Raw genomic sequence first — 23,061 nt, forward strand, 5'->3', positions numbered from 1 at the left:
CAAACAGCACGCACACATTGAAATGAATGGAAGCACCTGGTACTTCCGCTTTGACGCCGGCCGGCCGCTTAACCCCCCGCGTGCCGGCTATGTCCATTCTTTTCAATGCGTGCGTGCTGTTCGGATCGGCTGATCCGAACAGTACTTGCTCATCTCTGCTCTTCTCCCATTCAGATGCTGGCAGAGCGCCGTGCACGTCCCGGTCTCCCTAGACTAGTTTTAGAGATGCTGGGAGTAGGCGGGGCTTGTGGCTTAGGAGAGTGTGGGCTGGTACAGGGAGGGGAGATATGAGTGATGCACTCACGTCTCCCCGCCCACACTCTCCTAAGGCACAACAAGCCCCGCCTTCTCCCAACATCAGTAACACTAGACTAGGGAGGCGGGGGCGCATATGGTACTCTGCTGGAATGTGAATGACAGAGGAGAAGACAGAGAACAACGGCCGGGACCTCCGGGGAGCGACAGCGGTTCTGTGCAGGTAACCGGACAGCAGGGGGGACTAAGTAGCCGGATTTTTTAATCACTACAAAGCATGGAGTCCAAAAATTGAAACTTTCAATTTTTGGACTCCACGCTGTGTAGTGAAAAGAATTGTTTTTAAAATTTGATTTTCGATCATTAAATAATCCCATTGACTTGCATTGGGATCGGGTTGGAAAATGATCAGAAATCGGATTTTAAAAATGTTACTGAAATCTCAAGATCGGCTCAACCCTACTCCTAACTTTCAGAGGTCATAAAGGATGGATCACTTTTTTTAAACTTATTTTTCTTGTTAAGCTGTGTCCCCAAACCCCACCCATGTCCTAACACAGTAATAGTGCCCACAATGTATAGCATACAATGATGGTGTCTCCACCGCACAGTATAATGTCCCTTAAGTGGTCCTCACGTAGTATACTGCCCCCTTATTGGCCCCATACAGTATAATGTCCATCACACATTAAGCTGTCCCTGCAGAGGCCCTGAGGACACAATGGGAATCAGGAACTGCAGGAGAACATCTGAGAGCTCACCTTTTACTACACAGTCCGGTCATATTAATGTGACCACCGCCTACTTTTGACGTCAACGTTAACCAGTCGCAGAAGGCGCGTGTCATCAGCCATCTGGGTGCACTCATCATTGTAGAAGGCACGATGGATCAGCACCAGTATGCATCTATCCTTGCGGACCATGTTCACCCCTACATGCGAATTGTTTTTCCTCAGGATGATGGCATCTACCAGCAGGACAATGCGACGTGTCATAAAGCTCGCAGTGTACGTGCGTGGTTCGAGGAGCACCAGGAGGAGTTTACCGTACTCCCTTGACCAGCAAATTCTCCGGACTTGAACCCAATTGAGAATCTGTGGGACCACCTCGATCGGGTTGTTCACACCTTGGATGCTCAACCACATAACCTAGCGCAGCTAGCCACGGCACTGGAGTCGGCATGGCTCAACATCCCAGTGACATCATCACAACATCCCCTCTCCCTGCACGTCTCGCAACGGTCCGCTCTGCCAAAGGGGGTTATTCTGGATTTTGACAGGTGTATTTTTTGCTTACAGAGCCACATGAGGGCTAAATTTTTGCGGGACAAATTGTACTTTGTACAATTTAATATTCCTTACGATGGACTGGGAAACTGGAAAAAAAAATTCAGAATGGGGTGGAATTAGAGAAAAACTGTATTTACGCAACTTTCTTATGGGCTTCAGTTTTACGGCAGGCAAGATAGCTGAAAAACACAGAAAGTTCCAGGTACAGGTTAGATAAAATACAGGTATTTCCTGTAAGTGGAGACTTTCTACTACCTAGGTGATACCAGCTCAGTCTACATAGTATTTATTGCAGTGTCTGGACTGTACAGGGCGCCGTACACACTGCTCTCTGGTTACACTCTCATCATGGACATGAAGCAGAAGATGATCGCTCTGATTATTGGTTTTGCCTGTGTGGGAGGGGTAAGTACATAGATAATATAAGGGACGTAGCTATAGGGGGTGTTATGGGGTACCTCCCTGTATGTATTTATAGGGACCCCACTTTAATAAGGATTAATTAGTTACCTCTGGGTGTAAGTCATGGATATGTTGAGAAGTCTATGAGTAATATATTGTGATGTATTGTCTGCAGGGGGCACTGCCCTTATGCTGCGTATATAATGAGTTGTACTATATAGTGATGACACGTATTTGATCATATGAGATATGCGTCTATCTATCTATCTATCTATCTATCTATCTATCTATCTATCTATCTCCTATCTATCTATCTATCTATCTATCTATCTATCTATCTATCTCCTATCTATCTATCTATCTATCTATCTATCTCCTATCTATCTATCTATCTATCTATCTATCTATCTATCTCCTATCTATCTATCTATCTATCTATCTATCTATCTATCTATCTATCTATCTCCTATCTATCTATCTATCTATCTATCTATCTGTCTGTTCATCCATCCATCTATCTCCTATCTATCTATCTATCTATCTATCTATCTATCTCCTATCTATCTATCTATCTATCTATCTATCTATCTATCTATCTATCTCCTATCTATCTATCTATCTATCTATCTATCTATCTATCTATCTGTCTGTCTGTCTGTCTGTCTGTCTGTCTGTCTGTCTATCTATCTGTTCATCCATCCATCTATCTATCTATCTATCTATCTTCTATCTATCTATCTATCTATCTATCTATCTATCTATCTATCTGTCTGTTCATCCATCCATCTATCTCCTATCTATCTAGCTATCTATCTATCTATCTATCTATCTATCTATCTATCTATCCATCCTTCCATCTCCTTTCTATCTATCTATCTATCTATCTATCTATCTATCTATCTATCTATCTATCTATCTATCTATCTGTCTGTTTATCTATCTATTTATCTATCTATTTATCTATCTATTTATCTATCTATCTATCTATCTATCTATCTATCTATCCATCCATCCTTCCATCTCCTATCTATCTATCTATCTATCTATCTATCTATCTATCTGTGTGTTCATCCATCCATCTATCTATCTCCTATCTATCTATCTATCTATCTATCTATCTATCTATCTATCTATCTATCTATCTATCTATCTATCTATCTATCTATCTATCTTTCTATCTATCTATCTATCTATCTATCTATCTATCTATCTATCTATCTTTCTATCTATCTATCTATCTATCTATCTATCTATCTATCTATCTATCTATCTATCTCCTATCTATCTATCTCCTATCTATCTATCTCCTATCTATCTATCTATCTATCTATCTATCTATCTATCTATCTATCTCCTATCTATCTATCTATCTATCTATCATCTATCTATCTATCTATCTATCTATCTATCTATCTATCTATCTATCCATCCATCCATCCACCTATCTAATCTATCCTGTTGAAATTGAAACGCCACCTATGGATTCATTAAACATTTTTGGTATTTTATTTTGAATATTTGGAGTCCTTTCCTTTTTGTTACTTATGTGTGATCTGTTGTCTGACACTGTAAAAACCAGTTTATCTCTTCTCACCGTCTAGCTGGACTGGTTCTCCAGTGAAGAGTGTTGTCACCCACATACCAACAAGCACAAGGACAAACTCTGCGTTACAAGTCAAATAATGTCATAGGTTATGTTGTACGGATGTACCAGGGTGTGTTAAGCTGCCCCCTATTACAAGTGTGAACAATTCTGGCACCTTAGACATAGAAAATAAGCCTTCTATCAATATCTATCTATCTATCTATCTATCTATCTATCTATCTATCTATCTATCCAGTGGCGTAACTAGGAATGGCGGGGCCCCGTGGCGAACTTTTGACATGCCCCCCTCCAACCGACACCAACATCGAAGACCCTCTATTATGTCCCTTAGTAAGCCCTGCACACAGTATTATGCCCCATAGTGGCCCCTGCACAAAGTATTATGCCCCATAGTGGCCCCTGCACACAGTATTATCCCGCATAGTGGCCCCTGCACACAGTATTATTTCCCATAGTGGCCCCTGCACACAGTATTATTCCCCATAGTGGCCCCTGCCAGGGGTGAACCTTCCCCTTTCGTCGCCCGAGGCGAACTACAGAAAGCCACCCCCCCCCCGCCGGGGCCGGGAGGAGAAGGCGTGGCCGAGCGGAGGGGGCGGGGCTTAGCGCCGTTCGCCGGCAGAGAACAGACCCGGAGGCTGCCTGCTCTCTGCCTGAGCGTGAGGGAAGGCCGCTGGAGCAGCGCTGCTCTAGTGGCCTCCCCAAACCACCGCTCGGTGCTAAGCCAGTCCAGGACAGCTTGTCCTGGACTGGCTTAGGGCAGCAAAAATGCCGCCCTCCCTGAGGCCCTGGCATAGCGCCGCCTGAAGCGCTCGCTTCAGGTCGCCTCATGGGAGGTGCGGCACTGGCCCCTGCACACAGTATTATTCCCCATAGTGGCCCCTACACACAGTATTATCCCCCATAGTGGCCCCTGCACACAGTATTATGTCCCTTAGTGGCTCCTGCACACAGTATTATCCCCAATAGTGGCCCCTGCACACAGTATTATTCCCCATAGTGGCCCCATGCACACAATATTATTCCCCATAGTGGCCCCTGCACACAGTATTATCCCCCATAGTGGCCCCTGCATACAGTATTATGTCCCTTAGTGGCCCCTGCACACAGTATTATCCCCAATAGTGGCCCCTGCACACAGTATTATCCCCAATAGTGGCCCCTGCACACAGTATTATCCCCAATAGTGGCCCCTGCACACAGTATTATGCCCCATAGTGGCCCCTCCACACAGTATTATACCCCATAGTGGCCCCTGCACACAGTATTATCCCCCATAGTGTCCCCTGCACACAGTATTATGCCCCATAGTGGCCCCTGCACACAGTATTATCCCCCATAGTGACCCCAGTACACAGTATTATGCCCCATAGTGGCCCCTGCACACAGTATTATGTCCCATAGTGGCCCCTGCACACAGTATTATGTCCCATAGTGGCCCCTGCACATAGTATTATCCCCCATAGTGGCCCCTGCACACAGTATTATGCCCCATAGTGGCCCCTGCACACAGTATTATGTCCCATAGTGGCCCCTGCACATAGTATTATCCCCCATAGTGGCCCCTGCACACAGTATTATCCCCCATAGTGGCCCCTGCACACAGTATTATGTCCCATAGTGGCCTCTGCACACAGTATTATCCCCCACAGTGTCCCCTGCACACAGTATTATGCCCCATAGTGTCCCCTGCACACAGTATTATGTCCCATAGTGGCCCCTGCACACAGTATTATCCCCCATAGTGGCCCCTGCACACAGTATTATCCCCCATAGTGGCCCCTGCACACAGTATTATGTCCCTTAGTGGCCCCTGCACACAGTATTATGTCCCTTAGTGGCCCCTGCACACAGTATTTTGTCCCTTACTCGCCCCTGCACACAGTGTTATGCCCCATAGTGGCCCCTGCACACAGTATTATCCCCCATAGTGGCCCCTGCACACAGTATCATGTCCCTTACTGGCCCCTGCACACAGTATTATGCCCCATAGTGACCCCTGCACACAGTATTATGCCCCATAGTGTCCCCTGCACACAGTATTATAGCCCATAGTGGACACCCATAAACAATTATTATACTCTGGGGTCTGGTTATCTTCTCATACATGTAGTGTCCTCCTGATAACCAGCCATGATGTCCTTATTGTGGTCAGGTTATCTTCTCATACATGTAGTGTCCTCCTGATAACCAGCCATGATGTCCTTATTGTGGTCAGGTTATCTTCTCATACATGTAGTGTCCTCCTGATAACTAGCCATGATGTCCTTATTGTGGTCGGGTTATCCTCTAATACATGTAGTGTCCTCCTGATAACCAGCCATGATGTCCTTATTGTGGTCGGGTTATCTTTTCATACATCTAGTGTCTTCCTGATAACCAGCCATGATGTCCTTATTGTGGTCGGGTTATCTTCTCATACATGAAGTGTCCTCCTGATAACCAGCCATGATGTCCTTATTGTGGTCGGGTTATCTTCTCATACATGTAGTGTCCCCCTGATATCCAGCCATGATGTCCTTATTGTGGTCAGGTTATCCTCTAATACATGTAGTGTCCTCCTGATAACCAGCCATGATGTCCTTCTTGTGGTCGGATTATCTTCTCATACATGAAGTGTCCTCCTGATAACCAGCCATGATGTCCTTATTGTGGTCGGGTTATCCTCTAATACATGTAGTGTCCTCCTGATAACCAGCCATGATGTCCTTCTTGTGGTCGGATTATCTTCTCATACATGTAGTGTCCTCCTGATAACCAGCCATGATGTCCTTCTTGTGGTCGGATTATCTTCTCATACATGTAGTGTCCCCCTGATATCCAGCCATGATGTCCTTATTGTGGTCAGGTTATCTTCTCATACATGTAGTGTCTTCCTGATATCCAGCCATGATGTCCTTATTGTGGTCAGGTTATCTTCTCATACATGTAGTGTCCTCCTGATAACCAGCCATGATGTCCTTATTGTGGTCAGGTTATCTTCTCATACATGTAGTGTCCTCCTGATAACCAGCCATGATGTCCTTATTGTGGTCAGGTTATCTTCTCATACATGTAGTGTCTTCCTGATAACCTGTCCACAATAAGGACATCATGGCTGTGTTTTGGAGCTTAGAAAGTTCCCGCACTGTTGCCGTAATAGTCACCTCTAAAATGTAATTATTAATATTTGCAAAAATGTTTAACTTTTATTTGTCCACAAATTAAATGTTTTTTCATGTATTTATTTTTTAAACAGTATCAACATATTCCACAGATGTTGTCATCAAATATGGTTGTGTTCCCAGGAGAACCCCTTTGAGCCTCGAGGCCCCATGTCCATGACCAAGGGTGCTGAGCATGGGGGCGTCCAATGTTCCATTCCATAATGATAATTATAGAATGAAATTGGAAAAGAACAAATCAGAACCCCCCCCCCCCACACTGAAATCAAAGGGGGATGGAAGGCACTCGCCTTACCCTGCTGAAATACCTTGGTCATGTGCATGAGGCCTAATGATATCTGTGCTTGGTGTCCATCCAGTGCAAATCCATCAGAAATTACCGAATGAAAAAGTCCCACAAGTCTGTCTTTTTTGTCTGGCACGTTCAATATAGAATAATAGACACCGGACAGACTCCACTATACTCATTGGGATCTGTTTGTGTGCATCATTCCTCAGTGTAGACGTGAATGCTTTTTCTGATCTATATTGTTCTCAGCTTGTTTTCAGGTTCCTAACTATAGATTCTGTCCAGAAATACAGACCGCCCACCCCTAAGAAGCTCCCACCTCCATCTATGACCACCCTCCAAACCACAGTGGTCCCTCCAAGGACCATCAATCCCAAATTCCAAAATTTATTAAAACTGATAGATTGGCCCAGTCCGCCATCTTCCGTCACAAACCTTACGTTCTCCACCAGTCCCATTAAGTGTAGTTACTCTTTACTCAATCCACGGAAAATATATCGAATAGGGGAGAACGTGGAAGTGATCATCACAGCTCGGGATCACAATGGTCAAACTAAAAAGTATGGTGGAGACTTCTTTCGAGCCAAACTTCACTCACCAGCTCTTAAAGCCGGAGTGACAGGACAGGTGAAGGACTATAATAATGGAAGCTACTTGGTGACATTCCTTCTTCCATGGCCAGGACAAGCTCAAGTCCAGATCAGACTCATTCACTCCAGTGAAGCTGTTGATGTTCTGAAAAGGAAGCGCGAGGATTCACCGGGAAAGGTAAAGGAGAGAAAGATGAGAAGTAAACTTAGACAGGAAGAGGATGGACACAAAGAGAACTAGAAAAAAAGTGGAATGAAATTGAAGCAACAACTACAGTGAGAATATTCTGTTACACATATGTGCTTATTACTTCTCAAGTCTATGGGTGCAATACTACAGCATAACTACTATAACACTGCTACATATGTACCAGAATATAACTACTATAATACTACCTCCTATGTACAAGGATATAACTACTATAATACTACTCCTATGTACAAGAATATAACTACTATAATACTACCTCCTATGTACAAGAATATAACTACTATAATACTGCTCCTATGTACAAGAATATACTGTAACTACTATAATACTACCTCCCATGTACAAGAATATAACTACTATAATACTGCTCCTATGTACAAGAATATAACTACTATAATACTGCTCCTATGTACAAGAATATAACTACTATAATAATACTCCTATGTACAAGAATATAACTACTATAATACTGCTCCTATGTACAAGAATATAACTACTATAATACTACCTCCTATGTACAAGAATATAACTACTATAATACTACCTCCTATGTACAAGAATATAACTACTATAATACTACTCCTATGTACAAGAATATAACTACTATAATACTACCTCCCATGTACAAGAATATAACTACTATAATACTGCTCCTATGTACAAGAATATAACTACTATAATACTGCTCCTATGTACAAGAATATAACTACTATAATACTACCTCCCATGTACAAGAATATAACTACTATAATACTGCTCCTATGTACAAGAATATAACTACTATAATACTGCCCCTATGTACAAGAATATAACTACTACAATACTGCCTCCTATATACAAGAATATAACTACTATAATACTGCCCTCTGTGTACAAGAATATAACTACTATAATACTACCTCCTATGTACAAGAATATAACTACTATAATACTGCCCTATGTACAAGAATATAACTACTATAATACTACCTCCTATGTACAAGAATATAACTACTATAATACTGCTCCTATGTACAAGAATATACTGTAACTACTATAATACTACCTCCCATGTACAAGAATATAACTACTATAATACTGCTCCTATGTACAAGAATATAACTACTATAATACTACCTCCTATGTACAAGAATATAACTACTATAATACTGCTCCTATGTACAAGAATATAACTACTATAATACTGCCTCCTATGTACAAGAATATAACTACTATAATACTGCTCCTATATACAAGAATATAACTACTATAATACTACCTCCTATGTACAAGAATATAACTACTATAATACTACCTCCTATGTACAAGAATATAACTACTATAATACTACTCCTATGTACAAGAATATAACTACTATAATACTACCTCCTTTGTACAAGAATATAACTACTATAATACTGCTCCTATGTACAAGAATATAACTACTATAATACTACTCCTATGTACAAGAATATAACTACTATAATACTACTCCTATGTACAAGAATATAACTACTATAATACTACTCCTATGTACAAGAATATAACTACTATAATACTACCTTCTATGTACAAGAATATAACTACTATAATACTACTCCTATGTACAAGAATATAACTACTATAATACTACTCCTATGTACAAGAATATAACTACTATAATACTGCTCCTATATACAAGAATATAACTACTATAATACTACTCCTATGTACAAGAATATAACTACTATAATACTACTCCTATGTACAAGAATATAACTACTATAATACTACTCCTATGTACAAGAATATAACTACTATAATACTACCTTCTATGTACAAGAATATAACTACTATAATACTACCTCCTATGTACGCATGTAATACATTGAAAGCATAGGGAAAAAAGCCTCCCATTGATTTCAATGGGGAGAGCACGTATGCCGGCTCCCATTCAAGTCAATGGAAGCTGGTTTTTACGTGCCCATTCTGAACGTCTTTTTACGATCAGAATGAGCGCAGCGTTACATCGTGTGAAGGCTCCCTAATACTGCTCTAGTATAGATGAGAATATCCTTGTGTTTCCTTCCTAGATACATTTTTTTCTGTTCTTCTTCTTAGGTTACTTTTAATGGATATTTCCAGTTTAATGGCACCAGTGAGGTCATGGAGTGTAACCTGGAGTTGCCAGGACATGACGTGTGCACATATAAGGACCCCGTCAGTGGAAACACCTGGTACTGTGTGCGACCACAGAAGCTTCCTTGTGATACCTTGGTCTATCACTCCACAGGTAGAATCTCCAAAGTAACCAACGAGCAGGAGGACTCTCTACTGAGCGGGTGAGTGTAGGAAACATAAGCCTAATTTAAAAAAAAAAAAAAATTAAAAAATCAAATTTTATGGTTTTCCCCTTTAAGTTTTTTTTTTTTTTCTTTTTCATTTCTCTGTATCTAATGAAAAAAAATTTAACTCCTACCCAAAAAAAACTCTTAAGGAAAGGTTTTTCACTAACAGATGATCAATAAAAATGTTTAAACTGTATACAGATGAAACTGCTCTATTGCACAACAGGTATAGACAAACTTAGATTATTGGCAATGAAAGGGTTTACTGTCCTTTGTGTGTTTTTTATCAGTGCAACAATTCTGCTGTCGGGATCACACCGCACGGATATTCTCCCTCACGCTTATATCTGACTAAATCCTCCTCCTCCTATTACTTGCCATTGTGACCCTTCAGCCCTCGCTGCTCTGTAGGATGTAGTGAGATGAATCACAGACCCTTCACTATCTCCGCCATTACTGTAATACCTCATGTTCCAGCTTATATATGACCTCAGCACTGTACGGTGTCCTCCTACCCCTAGCTATTGGCTGACAGCTGGCACGGATCTCTTCTGTATTCTTCCTGCGTCGTACACGTGACGGCGGCCATTGTAGTGTGTCGTCATTTGTACAGTTTTGTTAAAAACGGAACAATTTAGAATATTTGAGTTGAACCTGGTCTGTAATCGGTTTCCTCCTTTCTAATCCCGATAGCTATGAGTGGTCCTTCACTATTAGGTACGAGGACTTACCTGAAAGAACGCTCTACCTCAACAGGGAGGGGCAACTTACCATAGCAAGTCACCTTAAATCAGTCACTAGTCACAGTGGACTAGTGACTTCCCTATGGATAGGTCTATCTGACGTCCCTCGCTATCTACATAACATATTGCCATGATTGCTATGACTTTACAAGCACCCACCTGACATGTTCCCGCACGGCACAGTAAATCACGCGGATGGTGCACCGCATAGCAGTCGCGGCTTGGTGTGCACTCTGTTCCGCTTTTGTGCACCATGTGTGTGATTTATAGAGCAGAAACACGTCAGAGGTTTTTCGTATCCCGGTATACATATGGATGTATTTTATCTAGATAGTGAGACTATAGGTAGTGGAGAGGTCAGTCACCTAACATGGTGGACATCGCAGTGCTCCAAGGGCATAGCGGAAGACTCATGGGCCGGGTGCAGAAGCTTTTCCTAGAATGGCGGGATGAGATACAGCAGCTCAGTTCAGTACAGTAGTAAACCTCAGAGGTGACATATAGGAAGGCACCCCTCCCCCCATAAAAGTTACCTACCTGGCTATCTTTGGTTACATGATGGCCTCCTAATTTGGACATGCCCTTCCTTTTTTTGATCCCCCACACAATATTTGACCCCCTTCTTCTAGCTCTCCGACATGATATTTGACCCCCAACATGGTATATGATGCTTTTTTTCTTTTTTAGCCCCCACACAGCATATGACCCTCTTTTTATTCCCTCCAAAGTATATACAATTTATGACCCCTTTTTTTACCCCCACACATTATCTGACCTCTTTTTATGGCTCACACACAGTTTATGACCCCCTTTTTTATCCTCACAGTATATGACACCACAATCCTGTCCCGGCTATGTAGTGTTCCAACGTCCCCCACTATAGCGGCGGCAGCAGATGGCGTCTCTGGAGTAAACTTATTCTGCCCCGAGCTCCCTTCTGGCCCTCCTTCCTCTACACTACTAAGCCAGCCCAGGACCGATCCCGATCAGCCTGTCTTTAAAAGCGGCCTGTCTTGGGCTGGTTTAGGCTAAATAAATTGTTAAAATGCCACCCCCTATGTTGTCAGGGAGAGTGCCGGCTGAGGCGACCACCTCACTTCGCCTCATCTCAGATGCAGCAGGAGAGTCTCAGATTTCGGGTCGTGTCCTGCGGTCCCAGTCGGCGGGAGGTATGTCCCGGATTCAACTCATCTCTGTCATCCCTGTGCCCCCTATGTGCTCCGGGGATGGGAGTTGTAGGCGCGATGTGATGACATCACTCACATTGCGCCTGTAGCTCATGGGACTAGAGACTGCAGACTGCGCAGCCGGGGAGCGAGGAGAGGGGAGGAGCAGGGGTGTTATGTTAAAGTTTCGAAACTCAAGACCGACGTTAAACTATGGGGGCAGATGAAGGGGGGCAGTATATTGGGGGGCATATGATGGGCACATTAAGCTTTGGGGGCAGATAAAGAAGGACATTAAACTGGGGGCAACTGGAGGGGGGCATTAAACTTGGGGGTTGCTGAAGAAGCACATTAAAATGGGGACAACTGGAGAAGACATTAATGTCTCTAGTAGGGTTGAGCCGATCTTGAGATTTCAGGATCGATTTTAAAATCCGATTTCCGATCATTTTCCAGCCGATCGCGATCATCAAATTTGCTCAACCCTAGTCTCTAGTTGCTCCCATGGTTTAATGTCCCCTACAGCTGCCCCAATTTAATGTCCCCTTCTAGTTGCACCCAGTTTAATGTCCTCCTCCATGTGTCCCTAGTTTAAACTGGAGCAGCTGGAGAGGGACTTGATAGTGTGGGGTCAATTTGAGGAGAACATTGTAATGAGGAGTCATATAATATTAAAGTGACAGTAGGGGCATTATACAGTGTGGGGAGCAGAGAGAGAATGAATGGGAACAGGCGAGCCAATTTAGAAGTGGGTGGGGCTAAATTTGCTACACATTTTGTCCCGCTTTCTATCATTCGAAAGTTGGGAGGTATGTGTATGGTAGTATACCTGTGTATTGATAGGCTTAGATACAGCGGCTCAGCTCTATGTACGGTAGTATACCTGTGTATTGATAGGCTTAGATACAGCGGCTCAGCTCTATGTACGGGGGTATACCTGTGTATTGATAGGCTTAGATACAGCGGCTCAGCTCTATGTACGGGGGTATACCTGTGTATTGATAGGCTTAGATACAGCGGCTCAGCTCTATGTACGGGGGTATACCTGTGTATTGATAGGCTTAGATACAGCGGCTCAGCTCTATGTACGGTGGTATACCTCTATAAGGATAGGCTTAGATACAGCGGCTCAGCTCTATGTAGGTAGTATACCTGTGTATTGATAGGCTTAGATACAGCGGCTTAGCTCTCTGTAGGTAGTATACCTCTATAAGGATAGGCTTAGATACAGTGGCTCAGCTCTATGTACGGTAGTATACCTCTATAAGGATAGGCTTAGATACAGCGGCTCAGCTCTATGTACGGTAGTATACCTCTATAAGGATAGGCTTAGATACAGCGGCTCAGCTCTATGTAGGTAGTATACCTGTGTATTGATAGGCTTAGATACAGTGGCTCAGCTCTATGTACGGTGGAATACCTGTGTATTGATAGGCTTAGATACAGCGGCTCAGCTCTATGTACAGTAGTATACCTGTGTATTGATAGGCTTAGATACAGCAGCTCAGCTCTATGTACGGTAGTATACCTCTATAAGGATAGGCTTAGATACAGTGGCTCAGCTCTATGTACGGTAGTATACCTCTATAAGGATAGGCTTAGATACAGCGGCTCAGCTCTATGTATGGTAGTATACCTCTATAAGGATAGGCTTAGATACAGCGGCTCAGCTCTATGTACGGTAGTATACCTCTATAAGGATAGGCTTAGATACAGTGGCTCAGCTCTATGTACGGTAGTATACCTCTATAAGGATAGGCTTAGATACAGTGGCTCAGCTCTATGTACGGTAGTATACCTCTATAAGGATAGGCTTAGATACAGCGGCTCAGCTCCATGTACGGTGGAATACCTGTGTATTAATAGGCTTAGATACAGCGGCTCAGCTCCATGTACGGTGGAATACCTGTGTATTGATAGGCTTAGATACAGCGGCTCAGCTCTATGTACGGGGGTATACCTGTGTATTGATAGGCTTAGATACAGCAGCTCAGCTCTATGTACGGTAGTATACCTCTATAAGGATAGGCTTAGATACAGCGGCTCAGCTCTATGTATGGTAGTATACCTCTATAAGGATAGGCTTAGATACAGCGGCTCAGCTCTATGTATGGTAGTATACCTCTATAAGGATAGGCTTAGATACAGCGGCTCAGCTCCATGTACGGTGGAATACCTGTGTATTGATAGGCTTAGATACAGCAGCTCAGCTCTATGTACGGTAGTATACCTCTATAAGGATAGGCTTAGATACAGCGGCTCAGCTCTATGTATGGTAGTATACCTCTATAAGGATAGGCTTAGATACAGCGGCTCAGCTCTATGTATGGTAGTATACCTCTATAAGGATAGGCTTAGATACAGCGGCTCAGCTCTATGTACGGTAGTATACCTGTGTATTAATAGGCTTAGCTACAGCGGCTCAGCTCTATGTACGGGGGTATACCTGTGTATTGTTAGGCTTAGATACAGCGGCTCAGCTCTATGTAGGTAGTATACCTCTATAAGGATAGGCTTAGATACAGCGGCTCAGCTCTATGTAGGTAGTATACCTCTATAAGGATAGGCTTAGATACAGTGGCTCAGCTCTATGCACGGTGGTATACCTCTATAAGGATAGGCTTAGATACAGCGGCTCAGCTCTATGCACGGTGGTATACCTGTGTATTGATAGGCTTAGATACAGCAGCTCAGCTCTATGTACAGTAGTATACCTGTGTATTGATAGGCTTAGATACAGCAGCTCAGCTCTATGTACGGTAGTATACCTGTGTATTGATAGGCTTAGATACAGCGGCTCAGCTCTATGTACGGTAGTATACCTCTATAAGGATAGGCTTAGATACAGTGGCTCAGCTCTATGTACGGTAGTATACCTCTATAAGGATAGGCTTAGATACAGCTGCTCATCTGTATGTATGGTAGTATACCTCTATAAGGATAGGCTTAGATACAGCGGCTCAGCTCTATGTACGGTAGTATACCTCTATAAGGATAGGCTTAGATACAGCTGCTCATCTGTATGTATGGTAGTATACCTCTATAAGGATAGGCTTAGATACAGCGGCTCATCTGTATGGCACAGTCACACTGTAATGTCTTACATACCAGTTCTATAGAAGTGATCCCTGCACTTCCATCTGGTGAAATCTTCTCAGACTATAATGGTGGGAATGGGGTAAACTCTCCTGTATATCTCCGCACTCTCTCCACACAGACATATACTACGAGTACACTTTTTCTGCACGGCCTCTCTTCCCTGTCTGTATATTGACCTATGGACACCTATAAGGTTGATGATCTACTAACAGCGTTGGGGATATTGCGCTCCAGTGCATCACAAATGTCAGTGCCGAGAGCGACAGGGACGGGTTTATTGTATATAGACTGCCAGACCTTAAAGGGTTAATGTGGTGCTATAATATATTTGCAGTGTATTGCTGCACTCTATAATAATATATAGAAGAGGGTCCTCCGATCTTTCCATCTCTCGATCACACGACTCTGCTGGAGTAAAGCGGAGTCAGTCATGTCACAGAGATCCAGAACGGCAGTAAGGAATGATTCCCATTTTCCACCCCCCGCTCTCCGGGATTGTCTTCTATACAGTAACCCTAGATGTTGTGAATGCAAAGTAAAGAATGTTCTATCCCCAAACAATCCATACCCAAATCTTTTCAGACCCCAGGGTTTCTTCAGACCCCAAGATATTATAAGCAGAGGCTCAGGGAAGGTGCGGACAAAATCTAAAACATTGAGACTCACCTTTCCTCAACTCTCCTGGGCATCCATTCTTCTTTCCCATTGTCTGGCCCTCACCTGCAGACTCTTAACCAATGTCACATATGGGGCACAGTGACGTCATGATTAGAGATGAGCGAGTACGTATTCTATCGAATATTACGGTATTCGAAATACTCGTACTCGATCGAGCACCACTCGCTGTTCGAGTAGAAAAGTTCGATGCAGAACCAGCATTGATTGGCTGAATGCTATACAGTCGGCCAATCAACGCTGGTTCTTCTCCTACCTTTAGAAGTCTTCTCCGTGCAGCTTCCCCGCGGCGTCTTCCGGTTCTTCATTCACTCTGCCAGGCATCGGGCCTGGGCAGAGCCGACTGCACATGTCCGCTTGTAGTGCAGGCATGCGCAGTCGGCTCTGCCCAGGCCCGATGCCTGGCAGAGTGAATTCAGATCCAGAAGACGCCGCGGGGACGCTGCAAGGAGAAGACTTCTCGGAGGATCCAGCCCGACCTTCACTCGTGGACTTGGTAAGTATAATTTGATCGAACGTTGCCTACCCCTGAAACGAGCATTTCCCCCCATAGACTATAATGGGGTTCGATATTCGATTTGAGTAGTCGAATATTGAGGGGCTACTCGAAACGAATATCGAACCTCGAACATTTTACTGTTCGCTCATCTCTAGTCATGATGCTGCATCAAAAGTCCAATCACAAACCTCAGTGGAGAGGTCAGAGAAGACACCGGAAGAGGTTGCAATAGGTTGCTGTGAATACCAAGAAAGAACACCAGACACCCAGGAGAGGTAAGTATCAGTGGTTTTTTAATTTTGTGATATACCCCAGATTATAATAATATCGTTTCTGGTTCCAAAACATCCGGACGAGCCTTGTGAATATTCTTCCATAGAACAGAAAGCGTCAGCCTATTGTTAGAACTTGTGCCTGCAATGAAAGCTGCAGAATTTTATAAGTAATAGATATTCATTCAGAAAATGAAAAACAGAAAACAAAACCCACCATAAATTCTTAAAGGGGTTGTCTCATGAAATGCATCCTATCTATACTGCTAGTTTAGGGGGATTTAAGACTTTTCCTAAATACATTGCTTTATCAAAACTGCTTTGTTTGGCCGCTATCTTAATTTATTCACTTCATTGTTGACACTGTATTTCTATGGCCACTGGGCTTATCTGCTCATTTCCCAAGTGATATAGCTGCCTGCTCTCAAGGGGGGAGGGAGGGGCTGACAAGCAACGGAGCTCCTCAGATAGGGGAGGGGGGAGGTGAGAGCTCCGGGATTACTGTGCTGTCTATCTTCAGCTTTTCCACTTCTCAGCCGGTTTAACTGAATTTGGCTGATAAGGGCGGCGATAAGGAGTCTCTATATGTAATGCAAGCTGACTCAAATGCAGCTCTGCTACATCAGTTTCCACATCAGCGTCATACTGTGGTAATGCATTTACAACCAATCCCTCATTACTGACTGCAAACATAGCAGAGCAAGTGAAACCCCGCCCACCAATGTGCCGAGAAATCCAGGAAGTGAAGACAGCACAGAGCCTGCAGGCTGCAGAACAAGAGTTATGGGAATACCCCTTTAAATATATGTTCATTGCAAAAATTTGATGTATTGGTCATTTTCCGATAAAATATTCACTTTAATTGTTCTTCAAGACAAGTTCTAGGAATCATTTTATAACATACATTAAAGTTCTGTTATTGTATTGTCTCCTTTAGTATTTTCCCTTATTGTTCTCTTCCAGCTCTGTCACCAATAAGATTATCTCTGGCTCGGTATCTACAATCAATGTTGTGTCGGACAACGGATCAGTAGGTAAGAGCAGCCAGGTTTTATCTTTCTCTTCTTGTACAAAAATGTAACTACTATAAGGGGGAGCTCACACGATGTAACGTGCCGTGTAATGTGGCACGTTTATGGCGTGTGAGAGCTTGCGCGCCGTAAAAGCTCCCATTGATTTCAATGGGAGTTAGGAGCGTATACGAAGTGTTATTTTGCGGCCGTGATTTTGCGGCCAATTCCAACAGGAATTCAATTCCATAATGGTCGAATCTCTGAAAAAAATTTTTCTTTATGGTTTGTTACAAGCGGATGCAAAATGGATGACGCTTGGTTCGTCAATAGAGATGAGCGAGTAGTGTTCGATCGAGTAGGTGTTTGATCGAATACTACGGTATTCGAAATACTTGTACTCGATCGAACACTACTAGCTGTTCGAAGTTTAAGGTTTGATGCAGAACCAGCGTTGATTGGCAGAATGCTATACATTGTCAATCAACGCTGGTTCTTCTCTTACCTTTCCGAAGTCTTCTCTGTGCTGCGTCCCCGCGTCTTCTTCCGGGTGGAATTCACTCTGCCTAGGCATCCAGCCTAGGCAGAGCCGACTGCGCATGCGCGGGCATGCACACGCATACACAGTCAGCTCTGCTCAGGCGTTGGGCCTGGGCAGAGCCGACTGCGCAAGCGCGTGCATGCGCGTGCATGCCCACGCAGTCAGCCCTGCCTAGGCCGAGTGAATTCCACCCGGAAGAAGACGCGGGGACGCAGCGCGGAGAAGACTTCAAGCAGAATCCAGCCCCGACCGTTATTTGTGGATTTGGTAAGTATGATTTTATCGAATTTTGCGTACCCCTGAAATGAGCATTTTCCCCCCATAGACTATAATGGGGTTCAAAATCCGTTCGAACACTCGAACAGTGAGCGGCTGTTCGAGTCGGATTTTGAACCTCGGACATTTTAGTGTTCGCTCATCTCTATTCGTCAATAACAGACAAATAGACACAGAGTAGATACGAAAAGGATGTGCAACGCTTATTACAATGGGATCGATTTGACGGTTTTTCATGGACACGGTGATGTGAATAAGGCCTGAGCTGGCCGGTGAGATCTGGTCATGCATTTTTACAGGTGGCCGCTGCAGAAGATCTTTTTCAGGCCCCGTCTGCCTTATAGACAGCAAATCAGGGCAGACAGCGATCATGTACAAGTCTAGACATGAGCTATATGAAATTACCCCACTGTGGGACTATTAAAGGATTATCTTATCTTATCTTATATGAGATGAATTACTCTTATCTGACCCTGTCACATACACTTTCAGATTTTCCTCCTTCCTAGACGTAAATACACCAATATCTTATGTTTATTGCCCCCTGGTGACAAAGGTAAGCAGATAACAGGACACAACACCAGGTTATAGGACGTAATCCATGTTTATATATGTTCTACACTGATAGCAGGGCACAGCACATATTACATCATAAATGGGTCACGCCAGTACTGTATATATGTTATATAATACCGTACCTAAGGGCAGAGGTAAGCCACATATCACAAGAGAGCAAAGGTGTCAGAGCCGATACTGCCTGCAGATGTAGGACGTGATTCACTAGCGGTAACTGAACCCGATTGTATTGAGAACAGTTAATTACAATTTATTCAAAAATCTCAGTTTTGACCAAATGTGACATTTTGGGGGTTTGCTTCTTACAAATCAGTATTATATTCTGTGAAGCTCGGAGTATAACACCCAGAGACCTCCTGAGTACCTGAGTGCGTTCCCCGACATCTTCAACCCTATTCGATTCCTTTTCTGTGAAGTTACAGGCCCTGGGAACCCAATCACAGGTTTCAGCGGTCAGGGCCGGCGTTAGGAGGGGGCAAACTGGGCCCCAGACTCCAAAGGGGCCTCGGAACCTTTGATCTGTTGCTCCGGATCAGGGGAGCCCTAGGTGCATCTATCGGTCTTTTCAGACCCCAGAGTATAATAATTGGAGACCCAGGGGAGGATACAAACATAAAAACACTGTTACTTACCTCTCCCTGGCTCCAGCGCACTCTCTGGTGAGGTTGGCCATCTTCAATGATAGAAGAGATTTGAGCTGGGGCTTGTGTTGCGACGCATAAGGAGGCAAGCCCCAGCCCACATCTGGGACCAAGCCAAGTGGGCCCAAAGCCTACTGGAGCCAGGAGAGGTGAGTAACAATGTTTTTAATGTTCCCTCACCTCTCATAGGCCTCCGATCATTATACTCTGCAGGACGAGTAAGGGCCGGTTCACATTAGCGCTTGCCTCCCGTCCGGAAGGAGTCCGCAGGAGGACCCCCCCCCTCCCGAATGGAATATCAGCGCAACTGCAAGCACTGGACAGTTAAGCACACAGACCCCGTAGCATATAATGGGCTCCGTGTGCTTGCCCGCATTAATCATTCGTGCGAGCAGTGTGTCGCAAGCACATGGAGCCCATTATATGCCATGGGGTCCGTGTGCTTAACTGTCCAGCGCTTGCAGTTGCGCTGGTATTCCGTCCGGGGGGGTCCTCCTGTGGTCTCCTTCCAGACGGGAGGCAAGCGCTAATGTAAACTGGCCCTTACTCGTCCTGCAGAACCAGCATTGATTGACTGAATACTATACAGTGTACAGCATTCGGCCAATCAACGCTGTTTCTGCCGGAGTCTTCATTGTAGTCCGATCTTAAACTCCGCCTCCTCACAGACGAGCCTCTGGCAGAACCAGCGTTGATTGGCCGAATGCTGTACACTGTATAGCATTCGGCCAATCAACGCTGGTCAATGCATTCCTATGAGAAAAAGTCAGCTCCCGCATAACTGCAAGCTGCCAGCTTTCCCGACTAGCAAAGACGAGCCTGCTGCAGAACCAGCGTTGATTGGCCGAATGCTGTACACTGTATAACATTCGGCCAATCAACGCTGGTTCTGAATCAAATCTTTGCTGTGAATAGCGAGTAGTATTCGATCGAGTACGAGTATTTCGAATACCTACTCGCTCATCTCTATACATGATCAGACAGGTTATATGCTCTATAATACCTGATATTAGAGGTAAGCAGATGTCAGAGCACAGCATAGATATAACTACTATATGACTTTAATGATTGCCTCTTTTTGTACATAAATTAAGATGACATTTCAGATCTCATTATACGAGTGCAGTGGATGGTAAATATTAGATTTATACGTCACATACTGTAAATTATGGACATTATAACGTCCATTGTCTTGTAGGACTCACCTCCAACCTCTCCACCTGTGGTCCTGGACTGGAGTCTCTGCAGCCCTCCGGGTTCTATTATGGTGATCTCTGGACATCACTCACATGTTTGGGCCGCCATTTCCCTCAGCCTGCGGATGCTCTCACCTGCCTAAGAGGGAAAGACATCCACATGATCGGAGACTCAACTCTACGCCAGTGGTTTGAGTATCTGGAGAAGTTTATTCCAAGTAAGAAGCTCTCCTTACTACCTAGATGTCTTCCGTCATGAACAGTCTTCCCTTTTTCTTGAGTCTGTTGCTCCCTACTTTTGACAAATGAGTCCCCGAGTGAATATAACGTTCTATATGATATGTAACGACCAGCAGGTTGTGAATCCACTAAAACCAGTCTGACTTTTGGCCACTCGTTAGGGTATCGTTTATGTAACCTCTTTGGTTTTCACTTTTGAACCCCCTTATAATAGGATTTGGACATCACTGCAATGAGACCACTGGTTGCTCCCTCTTTAAGTGTTTCCAGTGTTAATACAGCTGATCGGGCAAGTCTAGTACTAAGGGGTCAGACACAATCAGAGTCTGGATACTGGCTGAGATCAAGGCTGGTAGCGTACATGCAAAGTGAGATGACAGGCATGGAGTCAGGGCAGGGAGCGTTCATGCTGAGATAGAAAACAGGCAGAAGATCTGGGCTGCCAGCACACGCTCAGTAAAGAACAGGCCTGGGTCAGTACCTGTTATGTCTGCCATTTTGTCATTCGGATTTTTGACCATTGATGATACCTCCACCAAACATGTGAACCTAGACTGTCTTTGTCTTATTGGAGAGTAAATATGTATTACAGTCACAGCTTTCATATAGCAGTCACATGTATGAGTGTGTGTTTTCTTCTTCTACAGGTCTCAAGAGGATAGACTTGCATGTTAGTTACAAGTCAGGACCTCTGATAGCTGTAGATGCTGGAGCTGGTCTGGTCATGAGATGGCGTGCTCATGGTCTACCAATAAGGACCTCCAAGACCATGATAGCTGACCTCCATTATGATTCAGCATACTTGGCTGGGATTGGTGGAGGACCTCATACGGTGATCGTGCTGACCCTATGGGCTCATTTTACCACCTTCCCTGTGAAGTTTTACTTAGAAAGACTGGAGAGAGTCCGTGAGGCCATCTCAGATCTGCTTTTTCGAAGCCCGGAGACGACGGTGATCATCAAATCAGCCAATACCGGTTCTAGGTCATTATATGGAAGTGACTGGTTGTCTCTCCAGCTGGACATCTTACTGAGGGAAATGTTCAAAGGTATGGGGGTGATAATCCTTGATGCCTGGGACATGACGTCCTGCCACTATATTCCAGAGAACATTCACCCAGGACCCCCAGTCATCAAGAATGAGGTGGACCTTATGTTGTCTTATATATGTCCAAAATGAGTGAAAGGATGCTTACTTATCCACAGTTATATCCTGTATTATACTCCAGAGCTGCACTCACTATTCTGCTGGTACAGTCACTGTGTACATACATTACATTACTTATCCTGTATTATACTCCAGAGCTGCGCTCACTATTCTGCTGGTGCAGTCACTGTGTACATACATTACATTACTTATCCTGTATTATACTGCAGAGCTGCGCTCACTATTCTGCTGGTACAGTCACTGTGTACATACATTACATTACTTATCCTGTATTATACTCCAGAGCTGCGCTCACTATTCTGCTGGTGCAGTCACTGTGTACATACATTACATTACTTATCCTGTATTATACTCCAGAGCTGCGCTCACTATTCTGCTGGTACAGTCACTGTGTACATACATTATATTACTTATCCTGTATTATACTCCAGAGCAGCGCTCACGATTCTGCTGGTGCAGTCACTGTGTACATACATTACATTACTTATCCTGTATTATACTCCAGAGCAGCGCTCACTATTCTGCTGGTACAGTCACTGTGTACATACATTACATTACTTATCCTGTACTGATCCTGAGTTACATCCTGTATTATACTCCAGAGCTGCACTCACTATTCTGCTGGTACAGTCACTGTGTACATACATTACATTACTTATCCCGTATTATACCCCAGAGCTGCGCTCACTATTCTGCTGGTACAGTCACTGTGTACATACATTACATTACTTATTCTGTATTATATTCCAGAGCTGCGCTCACTATTCTGCTAGTGCAGTCACTGTGTACATACATTACATTACTTATCCTGTATTATACTCCAGAGCTGCGCTCACTATTCTGCTGG

General features: G+C 43.8%; 1 protein-coding gene across 1 annotated transcript in view; it reads left to right on the forward strand.

Annotated features, from left to right (window-relative positions):
* Positions 1–22,226, forward strand: part of LOC142204424 (NXPE family member 3-like) — a 28,992-nt gene extending 6,766 nt beyond the window's left edge. Inside the window, exons 2-6 of the mRNA XM_075275737.1 lie at positions 7,266–7,773; positions 9,886–10,106; positions 17,530–17,600; positions 20,809–21,024; positions 21,694–22,226. Coding sequence (XP_075131838.1) covers positions 7,266–7,773; positions 9,886–10,106; positions 17,530–17,600; positions 20,809–21,024; positions 21,694–22,226 — 1,549 coding nt within the window. The remainder of the gene's footprint in view (positions 1–7,265; positions 7,774–9,885; positions 10,107–17,529; positions 17,601–20,808; positions 21,025–21,693) is intronic.
* Positions 22,227–23,061: the final 835 nt, after the last annotated feature.

This window comes from Leptodactylus fuscus, chromosome 5, assembly GCF_031893055.1.
Source record: "Leptodactylus fuscus isolate aLepFus1 chromosome 5, aLepFus1.hap2, whole genome shotgun sequence".
Classification (NCBI taxonomy): Eukaryota; Metazoa; Chordata; class Amphibia; order Anura; family Leptodactylidae; genus Leptodactylus; species Leptodactylus fuscus.